We start from the raw sequence: 23132 nt of genomic DNA on the forward strand, positions 1-23132 counted from the left end.
TGTGTAAAACATAGCAGAAATAGTAATAGTGTTGTGAACTACATCCCTTACCTTGTACAATCCATGGTGCTGTTGGTCACTTCAAGATGATAGCTGGAGTCATCATTTGATACCTCACATCTTGGCCTTTAGACAGGGGTGGACCTTGACAGGGGAACCACAGGGATTGCAAAGGCCTCAGGAACAGCAAGGAGAGTATCTGTGTCACATGACACATTCCTGTTTGGGGCTCTGGCCTGAGTAGCTGTGCACAAATAAAAGGTTCGACAGTAAGCCTCATTTCCATTGACAAAATAAAATTAGGGTGGACCAGATGTTGTCCTATGTAAACATTAATCAGCCCCATCTGGACAAGCACATTTTGAATCAGCACTGCACTAGTTAAATTAACATGGGCACTGTCCATAACAACTTTTTTGCACCACTGGCACACTTGGCCAGTAGAGTTGTTATTTTATATTCTCTTATGCAATTCTTATTATGCAATGATGATGATATAGCACATAAATGTGAAAAATATTTACTCAGGTACACATAGGTTTAAGAAATGAATGGTGTATAGATGTAGTTCAAATTTTGAGTAAAGATATGTCACTTATTTCCATAAAATTTGAGAAATGTCCTTCCTTTGTCCTAGAATGCATACTGGACAGGATGGGCCAGTGACTGGACAATTAGATAATCAAATTAAAAACCAACTGGTTTTGACAAAAGAGACTCTTTTGATAAGAGACAAAAATCATTGAATGGAGGGATAAGGACAGGCTATATAAGGGGTGTGCTCAGTACCAACTTATGAGTGTAATATCTTACACAAGCAGTCCTACAGACACCTCATTTACAGTAAAAGAATAACTGTTACAGACCCTGATTGAGTCTGGCTTCAGCCAATTACTGAGAAATCTAATAGTTAACTAATAATATGACTCACCTTTGCTTCTCCTGTGCGGCTTCAAGTTAGCCTGCACATAAGCATGTTTAGTGCTGACTGGTTCCGTCTCTGGTCTGTTTCTAAAACAGAACATAACAATGTTTCACCACTCGACTTTATCCATGGTATTTCTTTCTTTATAAAATTACCGCTTCTAGATGTTACATATGATGAGGTATTGCATGCATGTTCAACAGATTATAACAGTGATGCAAATAGACATTTACAAGAAAAATTATTTAATGAATTTGCATACAAAATGTACAGAAAGGAAAGGAAAGTTTTGAAAAAGTATTGCAATTTAATTCTGTCTTTAATGTTATTATCTTATATATATTATCTTTGCAATATGATTATCTTATATAATGTTATTACTATCCTAAAACATTCTCCAGGTCCTCTGAAACTCTGCAGGACTTATCTCCACCCTGCCCAGCAGTGGTACCGTGGAGAACGGTCCCTAACTGCAGGGAGAATGGAGCAGGCTAACGTTACCCTGGAGGTACACCGCTTTTCCCGGTCCCTCGTCTCCGCCACACTTTGACTTATTTCCACGCTGCCGACAGTGGGACTTATATTCACTGTGCCGACAGTGGCTTGGAAAACCGCCTGTAACCATGTCACACGGGGAAGAGGGAAGAGGGAAGGCGGCTGGAGTTCCTCCAACATTTGCGCTTAGATTATCATATTTTTTTATTGACAAAAATATAGGCTGCTTCGGCTGATTTTTTTTATGCGCACATGTGCCCCTAAATATTTTTTACAGTTCGCACACACCTATTTTTAGTCGCAAATGCGAGTGAAACGCTCGCACTGTCGAGTGCTGTAACACCCGGTGGTTCATGCTATTGCTTCCCGCAAAACAGCTGTCTTCCCCCGCGTACACCGGGCGGGCTGACCCGGTGGAGGGGGGTTGTTTCGTGGCAGGGGCCAAAACTTGTATCATGTAAATAAAGAGATAGTGCTGGACCGCAATTTCTGGCCATCAGAGTAACATTATCCTATGATTAGCAATGTAAGCTAAGCTTATTAGATACAATAAAAACACACAAATCTAACAAGCAATATTAACTTTATTAGCAGCATAATTACTTCAATGGACTCACCTGAAAAGGCAGCATAGTCTCCGGTGGCAGGTGCAGCACTGGGAGAGGCACTGCATTGTCTGTCAGCACTGTCCTTTTAGCTAACCCCATCTCAACCTGCATGATGTTGGCAAAGCAATGCCTGGAAAAATGCAGGTTGCACACTCCGGCTCTAGGCGGGATATCGCTGCTGTCCGGGAGGCCAAGGGTGCGCAGCCACTCGCGCCTGATTTCTGGGTCCGCTGGAAACTGCTGCAGGCCAGAGATGGCTTTACAGCCGGGATAGGAACACTGCCACCCCATTTAGGCAACTAGCTAACAAAGCTAACTGACCCTAACGCTAACAACTACCTAAAACACACAAAGTTCAACTACAAACTAAAGCTACCTACAACTATTTGGAAAATATATCAAACTAATACCTGTCTACACCCACTAAAAACTAACCTAAATACTATAAACACATTACTAACTGTAAACCTACACTAAAATACACTATGCTATGTGTCCTATGCTGAGACAGGTGATGACTGCCTCTTCTTTTCGGTTCCTGCCCAACCTTCTTCCTAACCCAACCGGTTATATTATTAATATTATAAAGGTGTCTTCAAGTGTCGTTTACGTCCCAGTATTCTTGCCATGTTTTTTGTACTTGTTTCTTAATGATTGCTTTCCCCTCCTCCTTACTTAATGACATATTCATGCTTATTGTTTGAAATTTGATTGCTTGCTTGGCCAGTATATCAACATCCTCATTTCCCTCAATGCCTACATGGGCAGGAACCCAAATAAAGCATACAGCCACACCCTTATTGCACAGTTTGTATATTATATGATGTATTCTGAAAATGATATCTTGTCTGCAAGATTTCAAAGATTTGATGCTTGTGAGTGCTGCCCAACTGTCAGATGCAATCAATGCCTCTCCTTCGCTGTTACTCTCAGAATAGCAATTAGTTCCACTGTATATACTGACAAATAAATTAAACGGTAAATCCAAATTATCTCTTGTTGCTGCTTTCCTGATATTTATCTCTCTATTCCGCGTGAGAATTTCTTCTCTACACTGTTTAGCCTCAACGGACAAATTGTCTGAACTATGTACCTTCACTAACGTCTCTGCCAAAAGTTCTGCTTTTTGTGTGTTGGTTACTGCTGTTTTATCACTCCCTGTCAGCACAGGCATTTCTGTCTGCCCCTCTATTCCTCTCATTCTCCTCACCATTCCCCATATTTCTGACAGCTGTGTCTCTCTCCCTATTGTATTGCAGTAATTTCTCCAATATGCACGTTTAGTTGTTCTTATTATTTTCCTAACTACTGCTTGTGATCTTTTGTATTGATTTAATGCTTCCATGGAATGATGTTTGTCTATGATGTTTGGGCGATAGTAGCTTAGTCCATAGGGACTTGGGTTGGGAACCAGAGGGTCGCCTGTTCAAGTCCCCGTCCGGACCAAAATATGGAGTGTGGACTGGTAGCTGGAGAGGTGCCAGTTCACCTCCTGGGCACTGCCGAGGTGCCCCTGAGCAAGGCTCCGAACCCCCAACCGCTTGGAGCGCCTGTCATGGGCAGCCCACTCTGACATCTCTCCACTTAGTGCATGTATAGGTCCAGTTTGTGCATGTGTGTGTTTGGACCTGTGTGTAATTGACAAACAGAGTGAAAAATTGAATTTCCCCTCGGGGATTAATAAAGTATATAAAATTAAAAAATTAAATTAAATGCCCTGTTCCTATTTTAACTGCCTGTCTGCATTCTTCATTCCACCATGGTACACTCTTTTTTGTTCTGTTCACTCTACTTCTTGGTATAGTTTCTTTTGAGGACTGTATTATTACTTCTGCTAATTTTTTTATTAAATTCATTCACCTCTGATATACTGTCCTTCAGTAACAGATCACACCTTCCCTTCGTCAGTGCCTGGAACGTGTCCCAATTGGCCTTATCTAGCTTCCATTTTGGTATTCTTTGTACTTCCTCCTGCAACTCCATTCAAAGCTAGTGGTAGATCAATTGACCTTTCCTTATTTTGAGCACTGTCATACCTTGTCCCCTTCCCATCATTCACACAAACTAAACCCTTGTATTCTATATATTCCTCTATAACTAACCCATTTTTATCTGTTATCTCACTTCCCCACAGTGCACTGTGTGCGTTAAAATCGCCACACCATATCACTTTACCCTGTGCCTGTCCATCAATATTTTCTAAGATGTTTATGTTCAGTGCATTGCATGGATTGTAGTAATTATTAATAACTGTAATTTCATCTTTACCTGTCCAGATTTTAACCACTATTGATTCCTGCTCTTTCCCTAAATTAACAAGAGCAAACCTTGTTCTATTCCTCATAAATGTAGCCACACCACCACCTTTCCCATTTTTTCCCATCATTTCTAATTGTTGTGTACCCCTGTATTACAAAATCCCACTATGATCTCAGCCATGTTTCCTGAATGCATATAATGTGAGGTTTATCTTGTGAATTTGATATAAACTTTAAATTCCTGACCATTTGCAATTAGGCTCCTTGCATTCCATTGCAGTTTAATTAAGACCATGAAGAGGAACCACTCCATGTGGGTGATTGTGAGCTAGGCACCTCTGCTTTTAACATTTCCTCAACTTCCCTCCAGCTAAAATCCTTAATCCCAAGATATTTTCCTGCAGAATGTACAATGATCTTGATCTTCTCTGTCTTACTCTCTGTTTGCACAGAGCAATTAATAACCTCTACCATGAACAGTGTAGAGTGTCATTTACTGCATCCCTCACAGTGATTTCTTTTGGTGCTTTCTGCACCAGTTAACTGACTCTCAGTTTTACTTAGCTGCACTCTTACTTTTGTTGCTGCTTCGGCATATGTGAGTCCTTGAGTTGTTTTTACTTTTTGAACTTCCTCAGCTTTCTTGCTGGCCTCACACCCTCAGTAAGCAGAGCTGTGCTCTCCTCCACAGTTGCAACATTTAAGTGTAGCTCCCTTTTCACACTTCCCATATTCATGTTCCCCAGCACATCTTCCACATAGTTGCTTCCCCTTGCATACTGCTGCTACATGTCCAAATTTTTGACATTTAAAGCATCTTAATGGTGGGGGGATATAGAGTCTGACATCAGAGCTCATGTATCCAATATATACTTTGGACGGTAGTTTAACTGTCACATTTTTCACCATTACGAGTAGTCTTCAAACGTTTAATATCTTTTAATTTAGCTCCTTTTATACTTCCCTTGACCTGTTCTGCTTCCATGCTTGTGGGTATTCCTGTTATTACCCATCGAATCATTATCTTATCCCTAGTCATTGTAACCTGAACATTCTTGCCTCCAACCTTATTGATCCGTATAGCCTTACCTTGCTGAGCACTGTCCCTGCAAAGAATCAACAGAACTCCATTACAAAGCACTCTTGCACCTTTCACCTCACCCAGTATCTCATGTATTGCTTTGGTTAATCGAACTGGATTCCACTCACCAAATGATTACCCTCTTGCTGCAATTTAACGATCGCTTTGTAACTCTCTTCTCAACGCATCGCTAGTCTCACTTGCTCATTATCTGTTTCTTCCGAATGCGAGCTCTCATTACAATTATTGCTTTTCTTGCGCTTTCGTTTACTTTCCTTCTTTCTTATGGTATTCCACCCCGAATCCCCTTCAAAATCCCCGCCACCTTCCTCGATTCCATCTAGCTCACTTCCTGATCTGTCACTTCTCCCTTCCATCTCCTGACCATTCACAGTCCGGTTGTGCCAGCCGCCTCCTCCCTCTGGAAAATCGACATACCTCAGGCGGGCACTGTGTGCTATGATCGCTATTAGGTAACTAATCACCAGGAGTGAAAGTAAGCTGGTACAGTCCGGTACTGCGTACCACTTAAAGATTCAGTGGCAGTACACAGTACCAGGAAGAGGAGAGAGCAGTTGCCTGCTAAAGTCCACATTCAGGACCAGTCATGGCCGCACTTTAGGCCAGAAAATAGATCTGCTAGCAATATATGCAGTATGGGCCCGAACAACGCATAATGCGTCCAAATTCACACCTGTTCTTCTCTATTGATTTTCTCCACGACCGTGCATCATAGCGAGAAGTCATGCATATCAAGTGTAACAGCGGAAGTGTAGCTTTCTGTCAAGACCAAGCACTTAGTCCACTTAGTTTCACAACGAAAAAAATGATAAAGTTACACTGAAATGATGTATAACAGAGCTTTCATACAGCTTTGCACACACATTACTCTTGGATGGATTACTCACGAATGCAGGCTCACACAGAAATGCCACGCATATCACATGAAAGCGCAGGACTAGAGCTTCCCAGGGGTACCACACACATCATTGTGCTGTCATCCCATCACGCTATAAATACAGATTAATTGTCTACAAAATAAAAACCTGATGAATTTCTTTACAATCATTATACAGATCTTGTTATAAGTCACTTCAAATAGTGAGGAATATCGTATCTTACCACGTCTTAGGCTTGCGTGTGTTTCTCCCTGTCTATCCACATTTGTAGCCTGACTTTCAAGATGCAAATATCTCCATATTGTCCAGTTGACACTCCATCGAACTTTGTATGACAAGACCAGCCACTTCACCTTTGCACACCCAGACAACTGTAGCCTAATTATGCATGCATGACAGGGCCGTAGTCACCATATACATTGGGGGGGACATGTGTCCCCCCCCAATGCCCAAAATGCCCCCCCAATATATAATTGAGACTGAAAAACAACAACAAACTTTGTTTACTGTAAACAAAGTGGCAAATATTATCTTGGAGGACATCATTGCACTTGGTTGACTATTTTTCTATTATCTAAGGTGTAAATATTGCATGTGTCTTTAAGGTAAAACACATTTTTGACTTGTGAATGAGTCAATGGAATTTCTTGCAATAATGAAAAAATACTGGCAATCGTGTCCGCCTGGCACAAACCACATGTTTTGGACAACTGTGAAGTGACAGAATGTCCCACCATCATGGTTCTTATATTGCCAGATTCCAGAGAGTCTCCCCTCTTCATATATGGCAGAATATATCATCTTCCAACTTGCTATGGTGAGATACATGTAAAAATGTAAGAATTTAGTTACACAGATTTGTTTTTTTCATTGATATAAAAATTTATATAAAATACAGGCACACAGAAGGACATGAAATGATGGCAAATCTGGATAGCCCACATTGTCCTGAAAAAAACAAGATAGAGCATGTGTATATAGCCTTTATAATGACTGTGATATGAGCTTAAAAGTAAAGGCAGTAAAAATACCCCAAAAACGCCTAGGGCCCATAGGGTTAAACACCACTTTGTCTGTTTATTAATTGCTTTTAACTCGTTCCAAATTGCTTCTGAACCGTCCGTGCTATGTTTTGGTCCATGCTGGACAGAGCCGACATCTCCCTCTCTCACCCAGTCCTGTAGTTTCCTATGAGCCCAGCCTTCGAGACGTGCAACACTCTGTTAAATGTCATTCAGTTCATCAAAAATATCCCATTTAAAATCAGTAGCATAATAAGCAGATATGTTCCATGTTATTTTGTTTAATTTCAACAACACAGAGAACAGCTTGAACAAGCTGCATGTGAGCTAACGATCAGGGATTTCACTCTCAGCAGTACGTGACTGCGCATGCGCGTCCACTTCCGAAACACAGCGGTTGGAGTGCGTTTGATTTATTGTACTGGCACGTTTGATTTTTCCACAACTGGACCACGGATGTCAAAAAACGCTATTTGCACCAGGACAGGACAAACAATAAATGAAACCATCGAAATTCCACACATTGTTGTGGTTGGCTCAAATGCTGTCAGTGTGACTTAAATATCTGTGATTGTTTTTGAATATCGTCAACTGAGAGACAAATGTAAAAATAATAATTTTTGGTCTAATGAAAAAATGAAAAATCATAATGCAGAGAAAAATTACTCATTTGTTCAAAAGAAAAGACAGGGATACTGAAGATGAACATTTACCACAGAAAATCAGAAAACCAGCACCCAGGGAAGAGGATTTGGATGAAGCTGAGGGTCAGAGTAGTACTAGCAAGAATTTAAAACTACTTTCACCTCTCCTAATCAGGGAAGTAAAAGCGGGAAAAGCGAGAGGGACCCAGCTGCAGACAAGATGGCGGACAAGGGATGGGATGGATATCCACAGTCCATACCGGAAGTCACAGTGGAGGTTGGTCTTTGTATTATTCGCTGAAGAAGAAGAAGAAGAGAAGAATGCGAACAATACATGCACAAGTAAGAGAAAGAACGGTAAGGGAACCAGTCTTTTAATTATTAGAATTAGACAACTTTATTGTCGTTGTACATTGTACAACGAAATTGTGTTCAGTACTTAGCACTAGCAGTACTAGCTAGTAGCTAGCACTAGCATAGAGTACCAAGCTGCAGCGTTTACACGCGCCGTCATCTTCATTAACTTTTAACACGTGTGTTATGTTCTCTAAGATGCAATTCTACGTGATGTATCGAATCATTAGGGGGATGTCTGTGCGGAATCTTGGCATGCACAAATTACTACCACCCGATGGTGGGTTTAGCTACATTTGTTGTGTAAAAACGAGGGCATGATTGGTATTAACTTAACGTTAGCTGCTCAAGGTCTGTTGTTCTCCCTTTCATCAATGTCTGTGTGTAAACAGTGTTAATGTTGGTCATAGACTATTACTGCCCTTGCTTGATGTGTTGGTTTCTCACTGCACACAAGCCATTTTTTTCCAATTTTTGGTTCGCCTGGTCTCCTTGTGTATTTATGCTTGTATAACCTCAACCCTGTACTGCTCAGTCAAGTTCTATACATCTTTTTTTCCGGAGATATTCTAAAAATAGTAACGACAGTCGTCTCATGTGGTATACGACATGAGCGACCCCTGAGGGTTAACCGGGTCAGATAAATAACGTATACATAGCCCCGGGTGTCTGCAAAAAATACATTTGTATTATGTTTTAGTAATGCATCAGAGCGCTTAATACACATACACATGTGGATACATAAATAGCTGTAGTGCCCCCTCCACCATGAGTCCTTTAGATTGGTAAAATATGGTTGATGTTAAGTATGTTTTCCAGCTATCAATGTGGATTGACTTCTCCTTTTTTCAGATGCACCCCTCTATTTTGAGTGACGAAGCCAGTCTGGGGCACACAACCCTTTCACCATCCGAGTTTGGGTGTCCTCTCTGCCCCAAATTTAAAACCAAAAATGAGAGCGCGATCCAGAGGCACCTGAAAAACCATACGGAAAATGCAGTTCATTTCTATGAAATGTTGATGAGAAGTGTGTTTGAGATCATATACTTCTACATGTAACAGTATTGTTTAATGATATTTGTTTGGGACAAAACAAGACATTTTAGGTTGCATCTTGGGATATGGCAAACAGTGGTTGACATTTTATACCATTTTCTTACATTTTATAGACCAAACAAATAAATTATTTTACTGTTTTTCCATTATTTTTTTTTCTACTTTTGAGATTGATATGGATATCTGGAATAAAAACTTGTTCACAAAAAAGAGAACTCCAAGTCTGCTTCTTTATGGGGCCAGTACAATAGTGTAATATTGTGTTTACCTGTATTCCTGAAATAAAAGAATACATCTGATAATATGACAATCTAATTATTACATTCATTTAATAGTTTAAATAGTTACACTTAACCATACTGATGTAAGAGTAAGTATGACATTTGTTGTGTCCATGATTTTCAGTTGTTTTGAATGACCTGATAGTAATCTGCCTGTTGCCACTGTAGCCCAATAAATGAAAGTGCTCACCTTATTTAATCTTTGTTAAAAATGAAATCAACTAAAATTCATGTGTTTGCTGATTTTCGGCAATTTTTTTAGGTTAAAGTTGTTGGGGTCAATGTTATTCCAAACAAAACATGATTCTATTTAAAATAATTGCTGAAATAATTGTATTATTATTAGTAGTAGTATTTATTTTTAATATATATATATATATATATATATATATATATATATATATATATATATATACATATTTATAGTTGTTGACTGCTTCAAAGTTTGTAAATGCATTGCTAAAATAAATAATATAAAAAAGACAAACTTAAAAACCGACTTCTGGGGGGAAAAAAACAAAAAACCTGACTTCCGGTATGGACTTCCAGTATGTATACAACTTCCAGTATGGACTTCCGGTATGGATTGGATATATGGCGGCGCCCGTGTCCGCCATCTTGCCTGCAGTTGGGTATTCTTGGGAAAAGCTGGAAATTCCAAACGAGCCGTTTCAGTGCAGGTCACGTGATGTGTGTCTGTGGGGGGAGAGAGCTCCCTTTATCCTGGATTTTTTTTTTTTGACTTAGCAGACCTTATAGAGGCAGGAAAATGCTATATAACACACTAAAGAAGAGGGAAAACCCCAAAAAGCATAATAGACATTTGTATATTGTGTTTCATATTATACGCCCTTAGATATTTATCTCATAATTATCAGACTTTGATCCTCTGCCTGACCCTCCCTCTGTCCAAGGCTATTCATTTATTTCAAAAAAGGCTAAGGCTATATAACTGTTATATATCATCTCGCAATTATTAATCAGTCCCTCCAGGAAGTCGCGATCTTGCGATCACAATAATTAACACAAATTCAACAAAAGTCCGCAATATTTGTGGGGGTTTACAATTTTTCAAAAGTCCCTCAATTTTTCCACATTTTCCGGTTGGAGTAATGCTCTGTATTGACATAAGAATTTGCACTGTTTAAATGCATTCATAATGCATGTGTTGAATTTATTAAAATGTTTTGTTTATAGAAGATGTAGCTTACATGTTGTTTTACAGTCACATTGTCTGGTTTGAGAGCTACAATATTAACTCGGGATTTTTTTGCAACTTTATTGGAGTCCATGTTTTGAAACTAATTAAATGAAACTAAAGAAGAGAACTATAAAAAACATTTGCAGCTATTTTTGTAATATTCAGTATGATTATTATAGCAAATGATTACATGACTTATCTTTTTGGAGGTAGTAGTTTTTTTTCTCCTTTTGTCATTAGCCGTAATTTTTATCTTTTTTTTTTTTTTTTTTACAAAATTGGCCAAATTCAAGGGTTTTGGGCTGCAAATTCAAGGTTTTTTTGCCACGAGATCCTGGAGGGACTGATTAATGTAAGCAGATGATTTTAGTACAGAGTGGTAACCACTGTATGTGAATACATGACTGGGTCAGACCTGCGCAGCACTGGATTTGAAATGAACTGTAATCAATCAATCAATCAATCAATCAATCAATCAGTTTTATTTATAAAGCCCAATATAACAAATCACAATTTGCCTCACAGGGCTTTACAGCATACGACATCCCTCTGTCCTTAGGACCCTCACAGTGGATAAGGAAAAACCCCTTTAACGAACCTTTAATAAACTGGAGCTTCTGTGCTTTGATTAGTTGCTGTGAAACATGACCTTCATCCATTTTAAATAAACATTATTTCCTCTGAGCTCATTTTGGTCAAGTAAAGCAAAAGTAGTGTAATAAGTAACTTATTACTCTATGCAAAGTAATATTGTAAAGTAACTTATTATCTCAAAATGAACGTAACTAGTAATATGTAATTTTTTTTTAATATATTTTATTAATCCCCCTGAGGGGAAATTCTTTTTTTTTTTGCACTCGGTTGTCATTAACACACAGGTCCGAAATATACACTCATGCACAAACAGGACCTATACATGCACAAAGTGGAGAGATGTCAGAGTGAGGGGGCTGCCATGGACATGCGCCCTGAGCGGCTGGGGGGTTCGGCGCCTTGCTCAAGGAGGTGACCTGGCACCTCTCCAACTGCCAGTCCACGCTCCATGGGGACTTGAACTGGCAACCCTCCGGTTCCCAAGCCAAGTCCCTTTGGACTGAGCTACTGCCGCCCCATTAATACATATTTAGAATAACTTGCCGAACACTGGGGTTGAATCCCCAAATTGATAGAACCCTGTTGAGTTTATGCCTGTTTATTAAGGTTCAAGCCCTAAAGGGACAGAGCCATGTTGAGTTTTTGCCTCTGTTACAATCACAAGGATCTCAGCGCAGACACAGATGGGGAGTGCAGAGTAATGAAGGATTTATTTGTAGGAATGAAGGGCGATGAGGATGGTGAGCACTAGTAGAGGAGCCACGGAGGCAGTAGGGGAATGGGGCAAGAGCATCTCTTGTGTTGGGGAATAGGTGTACGAAAGCATTTTGAGTCTGACCCATAGGGGGCACCACAGCCACAAATATGTACCTCAAAAGCCAGTGGACAGAATTTCATGCTCTGGGGCCAAGTATTAACCAAAATCTGAAGGTGTCATAATGATTGGCGCATGTGGGCATGGCCTAGTTAGCATTGTATGCTGTATAATGGCTTTGTTCAAAAAATGGTGACCTGGAATAAGCTAGAGATATGAAACCTGGCACCATAACAAGGAATTATGTTCTACTGGTTCATACAAACTTTTATTCCTGTTGGCCCTATGGAGGTAGTATAATTCAGTGTTTCCCACAGGACAGGAATCTATTTGTGGTGGTATTTTTCAATACTCATCTTAATTACCAACAAGCAGAACCTTACGGCCAGGCTCCACCGGCTATCATCACATATTACCTCTGATTATGGTTTATTCATTTAAAAACACATTGTGCTCGTTTAGCACACTATTTCATGTAGTTTTTATCTGCTGGAGGGTCGCGTAGGGGAGCATAGCGCGACAAAAATAGAAGGGCCGTGTAAAATAGAGAGTTGTCGCGCAACAGATGGTGGTTGTCGCGCCGCTCCCGTTGCCGGTGGAGCTGCTGTAATTGATTAACGGGGGCGAGCTGCAACGGGACTTGCGCTGCAGTTAACACTACTAACAGCGTGAGTTAATGTCTCTGCACATGTTGAGCTTCCAGCTATGTTAATACAGACACAGGCTAATATAACATGATGAGTTAGAGTTGTTCGGACCACTTTTGGACTTGTTTGCCCACATATTTGTACCGAGAGGTCTTTGGATCCGTTCTTCTGCTACGTCTGCTTCTTCTTCTTCTTCTGGTGGACCAGGTGCGTTAAGTGCGTCTTTACGATGCATACCGCCACCTATCTTATCTTATCTTATCTTATCTTATCTTAATAATAATAATAATAATAATTATTATTATTATTGTTATTAATTTTTGTTATTTGTATTTGATGGGAAGTAAACAGTCAGACAGGCTACAGTCAGACTGTGGCTAAATTATCAGTAGGGTAGATAATGTCAAGTGTGTGTTTAAAATGATGGTGTACGCTTACTTAGGAGAACTGACATAACTACAATGAATGATCTGTAAGTAGCCTAATATGTTGAGGTGTGTGAAGCCTGTTTGACCTAACCCTTGGCTTATATTCATTCTTCTCTTATATCTCAACGGGACTCATCTCACAAGCCAGAAAAGAACGTAGCAACAAATGAACATTAAGTAAAAACATGTGAATGTGTTGGGATTCTCTGGACTACAGATGATTTGTCATTTGTGCAGATGTAAACTGGATATGTAAAGGGTCTTTGTTCTTCAAACAAAAGACAGCCATTCGGACTCATCTCTGGATCATTGTCACACCTGAGTGAGAGACCAGTTGTCAAACTTGATTGGACAGTACTTTCACAGTGACATGTAACTCTGTGATGTCACCAGGCAAACTGTAGGAGAAGTTCTGTTGTCCTCACTCTCTATGTTCTCTTTTTCTCCTGAGCTGCTGACCAGCTCAGCTCTTGCCCCTGAACTACTGAAGGGGGCACCTTCTCTACAGACTCTTGCTGCTCTTTCTCTGGAGCCACTGACGAGCTGTTGCTCCTAAGACTCTCTTGCTCTCTTTCTCCATGGACCATGACTTACTCATGCTCCCCGTAGAGCAGAACCTGGAGACCAGAGAAGTTAGTGTGCCAAACACAAGGTTGTCAACTAACTTTCTAGCAACAAGGAGAACCAAGTTGAGTTAGCACCCTAATGTCTAACTCTGCAGGGACCTCGAGCAACCGGCTTCCTTGGTTCTGCACCTTAAGAACAAGGACAAAGACTGCACTTGGAACCACAGCTCTTACCAGCTTTCATCCACCAGCTAACAACAGCAACACGCCACAAAGCAACTCTTCCCCCCATCCATTTAAGGACTGGTAAAGTAACAACTGGGCATAGCATTATTACAGTTGTACAGGCTAAGCAAGACTGTTTATCTTTGTCAGTTGTGATTTAATGCTGTTTATTGACTTATTGTTGTGATTATTTGCACTTAGGTTATTGGTGAGTTGGCCTCATCACTAACAATGTTAGTTTGCTAATGCTTTTCACAGACAGTCTTGCATGCAACTAAATATCCTTTGCACTGACCCAGACCCTTTGCAACACATATCACATTCACAAAGATTGATTACAAATTGGCGTCCAACAGAGCTACAACGCAAAGAGGCAACTGCTTCTTTTCCTTTGTCTTTGCCCTGACCACACGTTCAGACAAACCCTCCCCCTTAGTTGTAGCCAGCTTTGATTTGGCCATCTTGCATCTTGTAGTTCTCTGAGCAAGAGTCTGAGAGCAATCCCCTGCCCCCCCCTTACCGTTCGGGGGCAAGAAGAGACAGTCTGAGCTGGTTGGCAGCCCAGGAGGAAAGAGGAAGACAAAGAACATGAGTCTCTTACCATTTCAGATGGCAAGAGGAGAAGCCTTCACATGTCCAGTTTAGATTTTAACAAATGACAAATCATCTGTGATCCCAACACTACATTATACAGTATAAAACTCTAAACTAAAACATGAGTGATCATGAATAAAATGGGGATTAACTGAAATAGGTTGGCCTGTCAAATAACCATTTGGCTTTTTTAGACAGTAAAAGTGGTACGACGTGATTTTTTAAAACCATATTTTTAGTATTATGTTCTTTGGAACTAAATTAAATGGATACATCCATGCTTGTTCAGAAAAACGTTTTACAGCTCAGAGAACATAGATGACAATGTAAAAAGCAGCTCAGTGTAAATGAGCAGTAACAGAGACAGTCCTGTTGCTTGCATTCCACAGATATGATCCCTAATGCACTAAGTGACTGTTAAAAGATTCTGAAACACTATGAACTTTAATTCACCACTTACTGTTACTTACTGTCATGTCAACATCTGTCTTTGTGCAGGTAATCGTCCCTGTATTGTGCTGACAGGTCGTGTCCATCCCGGTGAGTCTAATGCCAGCTGGGTTATGAAGGGCACCCTAGATTTTCTATGCAGTAGTGACTCCATAGCTCAGAGTCTGAGGGAGGCCTTCATCTTCAAGATCATCCCCATGCTCAACCCAGACGGAGTCATCAATGGCATGTGAGTAGGAATCATAAACAGTGCAGGATGTAGGACACATTGGAACCCAGTTAGATATTGATATGACATAGTGTAGCACAGACAGAAGAGATCCTATAAAAAAGGCATCCCATAAAATCAACCTAAATTCACCCAAAATGCCTATCAGACACTATGGGGTGCCGTTTGTAAAGTGTCTCACGCTGAAAATAACATCAACATTTTGCCACATTTAGCTTCAAACAATGTTTAAAAAAGTGTTGTGAATTTTTTAACATCACCTTTTACCACATTTACAGCAATATTTGTTAACTTCGAAATACATTAAATAGTTAAATCTAAATATTAAATGTGGCACCTAAATGTTAAATGTTAAATCTAAATATTAAATCTAAATCTAAATGTTAAATCTAAATATTAAATCTAAATCTAAATGTTAAATCTAAATATTAAATCTAAATCTAAATGCTAAATCTAAATATTAAATCTAAATGCTAAATCTAAATCTAAATGTTAAATCTAAATGCTAAATCTAAATATTAAATATAAATATTAAATATAAATCTAAATGTTAAATCTAAATATAAATCTAAATCTAAATGCTAAATCTAAATGTTAAATATAAATGCTAAATCTAAATCTAAATTTAAATGTTAAATCTAAATGCTAAATCTAAATGTTAAATGTAAATGTTCTGGGTGAAACTAAATATTTAGCTAATATGCAAATTCACACTGCCGGTCACCGGAAGTACCAAAATAAAAGCTCGAGATGGTCAGACTGTGTTTATAGAATCAAGTAACGAATTAAAACCAACTTATCGGGGGAAATGAACATTCGAACATACATTAGTGTGATAATAACTACCTAAAATAACAAAAAACATGTTTGGAGAAATTTTATTTCACGTGTACTTTGAGTTGTTAGTGTCCCTTCGGAGGGAATCGCCTTGTTGTTAACAAATACGTCCGGGTAGAAAACCAGCAACTCAGCAACCAACTCATTAACTCTAAACGGTCCGTGAAAAAAAATATTTTTTTCCAGCAGATGTCTTAGTTACAACATGATTTAACATTTAGGTGCCACATTTAATATTTAGATTTAACTATTTAATGTATTTCTAAGTTAATAAATATACTTTTTTAAACATTGTTTGAAGCTAAATGTGGCAAAATGTTGATGTTATTTTCAACGTGAGACACTTTACAAATGGCACCCCATAAGACAAGTTTTTTCCCCAACAGTCAGAATCATTGTAAGTGCTTCTGTCATTAAGTTCCAGTAGTTTCAACACACTGAAATAAAAAATATATATACAGTACAGGCCAAAAGTTTGGACACACCTTCTCATTCAATGTGTTTTCTTTATTTTCATGACTATTTACATTGTAGATTCTCACTGAAGGCATCAAAACTATGAATGAACACATGTGGAGTTATGTACTTAACAAAAAAAGGTGAAATAACTGAAAACATGTTTTATATTCTAGTTTCTTCAAAATAGCCACCCTTTGCTCTGATTACTGCTTTGCACACTCTTGGCATTCTCTCCATGAGCTTCAAGAGGTAGTCACCTGAAATGGTTTTCCAACAGTCTTGAAGGAGTTCCCAGAGGTGTTTAGCACTTGTTGGCCCCTTTGCCTTCACTCTGCGGTCCAGCTCACCCCAAACCATCTGGATTGGGTTCAGGTCCGGTGACTGTGGAGGCCAGGTCATCTGCCGCAGCACTCCATCACTCGCCTTCTTGGTCAAATAGCCCTTACACAGCCTGGAGGTGTGTTTGGGGTCATTGTCCTGTTGAAAAATAAATGATCGTCCAACTAAACGCAAACCGGATGGGATGGCATGTCGCTGCAGGATGCTGTGGTAGCCATGCTGGTTCAGTGTGCCTTCAATTTTGAATAAATCCCCAACAGTGTCACCAGCAAAACACCCCCACACCATCACACCTCCTCCTCCATGCTTCACAGTGGGAACCAGGCATGTGGAATCCATCCGTTCACCTTTTCTGCGTCTCACAAAGACACGGCGGTTGGAACCAAAGATCTCAAATTTGGACTCATCAGACCAAAGCACAGATTTCCACTGGTCTAATGTCCAATTCTTGTGTTTCTTGGCCCAAACAAATCTCTTCTGCTTGTTGCCTCTCCTTAGCAGTGGTTTCCTAGCAGCTATTTGACCATGAAGGCCTGATTGGCGCAGTCTCCTCTTAACAGTTGTTCTAGAGATGGGTCTGCTGCTAGAACTCTGTGTGGCATTCATCTGGTCTCTGATCTGAGCTGCTGTTAACTTGCGATTTCTGAGGCTGGTGACTCGGATGAACTTATCCTCAGAAGCAGAGGTGACTCTTGGTCTTCCTTTCCTGGGTCGGTCCTCATGCGTGCCAGTTTCGTTGTAGCGCTTGATGGTTTTTGCGACTCCACTTGGGGACACATTTAAAGTTTTTGCAATTTTCCGGACTGACTGATCTTCATTTCTTAAAGTAATGATGGCCACTCGTTTTTCTTTAGTTAGCTGATTGGTTCTTGCCATAATATGAATTTTAACAGTTGTCCAATAGGGCTGTCGGCTGTGTATTAACCTGACTTCTGCATAACACAACTGATGGTCCCAACCCCATTGATAAAGCAAGAAATTCCACTAATTAACCCTGATAAGTGGAGACCATTTCAGGTGACTACCTCTTGAAGCTCATGGAGAGAATGCCAAGAGTGTGCAAAGCAGTAATCAGAGCAAAGGGTGGCTATTTTGAAGAAACTAGAATATAAAACATGTTTTCAGTTATTTCACCTTTTTTTGTTAAGTACATAACTCCACATGTGTTCATTCATAGTTTTGATGCCTTCAGTGAGAATCTACAATGTAAATAGTCATGAAAACAAAGAAAATGCATTGAATGAGAAGGTGTGTCCAAACTTTTGGCCTGTACTGTATATATTTTTTTAGATCTTCTGAATGTGTGAATATGAGTGTAAAACAAATCAACACAGACATAAATATCAAGTTAGGAGCTTACTGTATGTAAGACACTTCTACAAAACCTAAATTGATAGAAAGACTAGTTTTCCCCTAAAACAACACAGGACCCATGTGTTTATCATTTTTGTACAAAAAAAAAAACGATTATAATGAAAATGGGGGGGTGGGGGGTAGGGGTCCTCATATCATAAGTGATAAAATGGGACTCCACCTTTTCAAGAGTTTCTTCCTCTGGAGTCTCATGTTTTATTTCTTCCATATTATGGAGTAACCACAAGCAGTCCACCCTTAACTGACATGTTGATACAGTGGGTTTAAACCATTCATTTCATTCATTCATTTTCCGTAACTGCTTATCCTGTTAGGGGCCGCGGGGGGCTGGAGCCTATCCAAGCTGACATTGGGGGGGGGGGGGGGGGGGGGGGGTACACTGGACAGGTCACAAGACTATCTCAGGGCTAACACATAGAGACAGACAACCATTCACGCTCACATTCATACATACGGTCAATTTAGAGTCACCACTTAACATAACCTGCATGTCTTCGGATTGTGGGGGGAAGCCGGAGTACCTGGAGAAAACATGCAAAGAACATGCAAAGAGAATATGCAAAGTCCACACAGAAGGGCTCCTCCACTCTGGATTTGAAACCCCCACTCTGGGTTTGAACCAGGAACCCTCTTGCTGTGAGGCGACACTGCTAACCACTGTTCCACCATGCCAACCAGCCCGCCATGATTCCTTTAATGGTTGCCACTAAAAGAATCCAAAGACGATTTAAGTGATTTCTGTTTGCAGATCACTCCCAGTAAAGCAAACAATGGTCCTTGAGGGTTCTGTACTTTAAAAATGGAATTGGGGGTTATGTAGATCTCATCCCAGTATTGCTTCAATTTGTTACGTGACCAAAAACTATGGATCAAAATTGGAATCCTTCAGCAGTTGCTGAAGGATGATGTCTCAATCTTCACTGTTATGTGTAGTGTTCTGGAATATCTTCTTGTTAATTTCTAGACTTGCACCACTTACAATTTTTTGGGCGATACCAATTTCCGAATTGCAGAGTGTTTGGACGACCGATTTCGATTTTGGCCGATTCCGATTTCATTTTTTTCATTATTATTAGAACATTTAAACAGGAAAAAAACAACACAAAATTCACACAGGGCTTTACATCTACAAAATGCAGTGTTATGGACATTCTTATTTTAACAACGAGAAAAAAGGTGCACATTTGAACAGGCTGCCATCCATGGAACATTCATATTTGGTGCACATTTGAACAGGCTGCCACTCCCGTCAGTAAGCGCGCGGATGCGGACACGGACACGGACACATGCATCTTCGGTACATGGACACGCGCCTTGTCAGTTTCAAGCGACACAGCGAGAGCTCCGCTCCGCTCCATTAAGTTTAACATGGACAATGAACAACTTTCTCCTTCTGTGTCTTGATGTGTGTGCATGAATGATTAAGATGAGAGGCCGCCCATGTTTACAGATTGTATATGCATATTTGTAAGACCTGAGTGTAAAAGGTCCAGGTATCATCAGGTAATTCGTAATTCATTCGTAATTCAAAAACCAAAAACGGTAAATCTGTTATTTTATTCAAAACAGAAAAACAGGAGTACCCAAGAAAACTGTTTTTGGTGTCAGAATCAAATGAAAAACCAATCAAACCCGGCCCGTTTTTGGTTTTTGCTGATTCGTTTTACTGTTATTCCTTTTCGGATTGAATATTGAACAGGTCTGCGGACATTTAGCCAATTTGTTTTTGCCTTTGAAACCAAAAACAGAAATACGTGTTTTTTTCCTTTTTTCATTTTAAACCAAAAACGAAAAACGAAATCGTGATCTATTCCTTTTTTGTTTCCAAACGAGAAACCAGAAAACCAATTTTGGTTTTTGCAAATTCTTTTTTCATTTCTCATTTGGGACAGACAGTAGCGCGGTGGGCAGACAGGAAGCGGAAGTGAAGTGTAAAAACGTCAAAATAAAATCCAAGAGGGTAGAATCATATACATATATATATATATATATATGATATTTATGGGTAGAATGGCCATTCTATTGAAAATGTAACACCCAACATTATGCAAGCACAGAATCTAATAAAAATAAATAAATAGGCCTACGTATGCTATGCATATGAAATATATTTTATCCAAAAAATGTGTGATATATTATTTAGTGTGAATTAATAGCCTAATTAATTACATATGTGGAAATAGCCTGTGTCGTCCTTTGTTAACCATTTCACATACAGATGTTACTCATTTCAATGCTGCAGCCACAGTGAAGGGGGTGAAATAATTGATCCAGGAGTAGCTGCAGTGCGCAACAACAACCAGCAGGTGGCACATGTGAGAGGAATTAGCAGTACTGTTATATTTTCTGATGGACCTGTACAGTATACTAACTCGTTACACAGTCTTAATTTCATAAAGGATATTTATACTGTGATATTTAAACCAACCATCCGTATTATGAAACATGAAATGAAACTTTTAACTTCTCAAGTATTTATTTAGACAGCTCTGATAGAGCTCAGGATTTATCAGGAGGACGCTGCTTTACTCCAAACAATTTCACTGTATGAACCTGAACTGTGTGTGACCCTTTGGATGTGTAGAAGAACACAGAACATTAATTAACATTTGATCCTGATACATTAGATCCAGCTGTGTCTCGTGCGTAAATGCGCACAGTGGGGAGACACACGTATTGTTTCTACTGCGGTTGCATCTCTGCAATTATTTGATAAACTCAAACATTTTTTGGGGAGGGGGTGTTTAATAGTCAGCACTCCCGCACCTCCAACTGAAATCATGTTCTCTCAGCTATGGGTTCACCCGCTAATTTATGCGCCAACCACATTCACAACCAAATGTATTTCCCTGCACAACCAAGAATGAAAAATTAACCATCACAGCAGTATCGATACCTTTCTTGATACAACAGAGTGTAAGGATGCAGTTTTCTGTAAAATGTGCAAATTTGGGTTTTCGTGAGCTGATCGGTACTGAACTAACAATAACTGTAGAATATAATAAGCCTCCTGCCCCATGTGTGTATATGTGTGTAGCTTTGTATTTTGTATGGTGTGTTCTGTATTTTTTTGCTTTGTAGCCTATTGTTTGTTGTTGTGCTGTTGTATGTTTTGATTGTGGGGGACTGCGGATGTAAATTAGCTTTGAGCTAATTCTGGTGCAGTGCATCTTTTATGTTAAATATTGTACACTGTCCCAAGTCTTATGACTAGTATATTTTATAGAAAACAATAGCCTAACCCAAAGATTACAATAAATTAAATGGTATTACAAATTACGCTCTTTTCTAAAAGTTTACTACCTACTAGAATCCCACGTCCTGTGTTAAATAGGCCTACAGTGTATCTTAACTATATTTACAATGAAGCTTGATTCTGCACTCCCACATCCCATTAGCCCATACGTGAATGTTTACCACTCCTATGGCAACAAGTGACAGCTGACGTTAGCGTTAGCTTAGCTCAATCGTCCGACAAACAATAACCCATAAAATTACAATTCAACATATTTTAACAAAATCAACAACAGCTACCAACAGTTACAGTCCTTACGACCTTAGCTAATGTGTTCACAGGTTAGATTGTCAAAATGAAAGTAATAACAGCTTAAATCCCTGAGGAACTACGCTAGCATTAGTGACGGTTGCATCCACTCGTATGCAGTTACCTTATGTTACAGTTCCCTCAAACAATATCACGAAGCACAATACAAACTATATAAACAAGTTATCTATTAAGGGTATACTACCGATAAAATCTGAAGGTGCTTAGGTGACATTTACCCACCTGAAAGAATAAATGAAAACATTTTGCTGGTCTTCAGTAGCTTTACTCTAGGTGTAACTACCAACTCTCGTGCCTTTACTCAAATCAGTTATGCTTTAAATTGAATGGGGGGGCATCTGTATGGTATCTGTAAAGATACAAAATCGATATATGCATAAAATAATGTCACAATTTAGCGGGCGGATAGACATAAATACCCTATATGTCACACATACATTTGCAGTTCTACATCATGACACTGGTGAGGGAGATCATTAGGCTAAATAATAGGGGACCTGACACTGATCCTTGTGGAAATATAATAGTATAAATGTCCTTTATGAAATTAAGACTGTGTAACGAGTTAGTATACTGTACAGGTCCGGCAGAAAACATAACAGTAGCCTACTGCTAATTCTCAAACAGTTTCAGTTGGACGCTGCATCTCAACTGCTCACATGTGCCACCTGCTGGTTGTTGTTGCGCACTGCAGCTACTCCTGGATCAATTATTTCACCCCCTTCACTGTGGCTGCGGCATTGAAATGAGTAACATCTGTATGTGAAATGGTTAACAAAGGACGACACAGGCTATTTCCACATATGTAATTAATTAGGCTATTAATTCACACTATGCAACTAAATAATATATCACACATTTTTTGGATAAAATATATATGTCATATGCATAGCATATGTAGGCCTATTTATTTATTTTATTAGATTCTGTGCTTGCATAATGCTGGGTGTTACATTTTTAATAGAATGACCATTTTACCCATAAATATCATATATATATATATATATATATATATATATATGTATGATTCTACTGTCTTGGATTTTATTTTGACGTTTTTACACTTCACTTCCGCTTCCTGTCTGCCCACTGCGCTACTGTCTGTCCCAAATGAGAAATGAATAAAGGAATTTGCAAAAACCAAAATTGGTTTTCTGGTTTTTCGTTTGGAAACAAAAAAGGAATAG

At 39.3% G+C, this 23132-nt stretch overlaps 1 protein-coding gene across 2 annotated transcripts in view; it reads left to right on the forward strand.

The window, feature by feature from the left end:
- Positions 1 to 23132, forward strand: part of agbl1 (AGBL carboxypeptidase 1) — a 746393-nt gene that overhangs the window by 558267 nt on the left and 164994 nt on the right. For both annotated transcript variants that reach the window (XM_078168290.1, XM_078168291.1), the window contains exon 21: positions 15191 to 15371. In XM_078168290.1, coding sequence (XP_078024416.1) covers positions 15191 to 15371 — 181 coding nt within the window. The remainder of the gene's footprint in view (positions 1 to 15190; positions 15372 to 23132) is intronic.

The sequence above is a fragment of the Epinephelus lanceolatus genome, chromosome 5 (assembly GCF_041903045.1).
Source record: "Epinephelus lanceolatus isolate andai-2023 chromosome 5, ASM4190304v1, whole genome shotgun sequence".
Lineage (NCBI taxonomy): Eukaryota > Metazoa > Chordata > Actinopteri > Perciformes > Serranidae > Epinephelus > Epinephelus lanceolatus.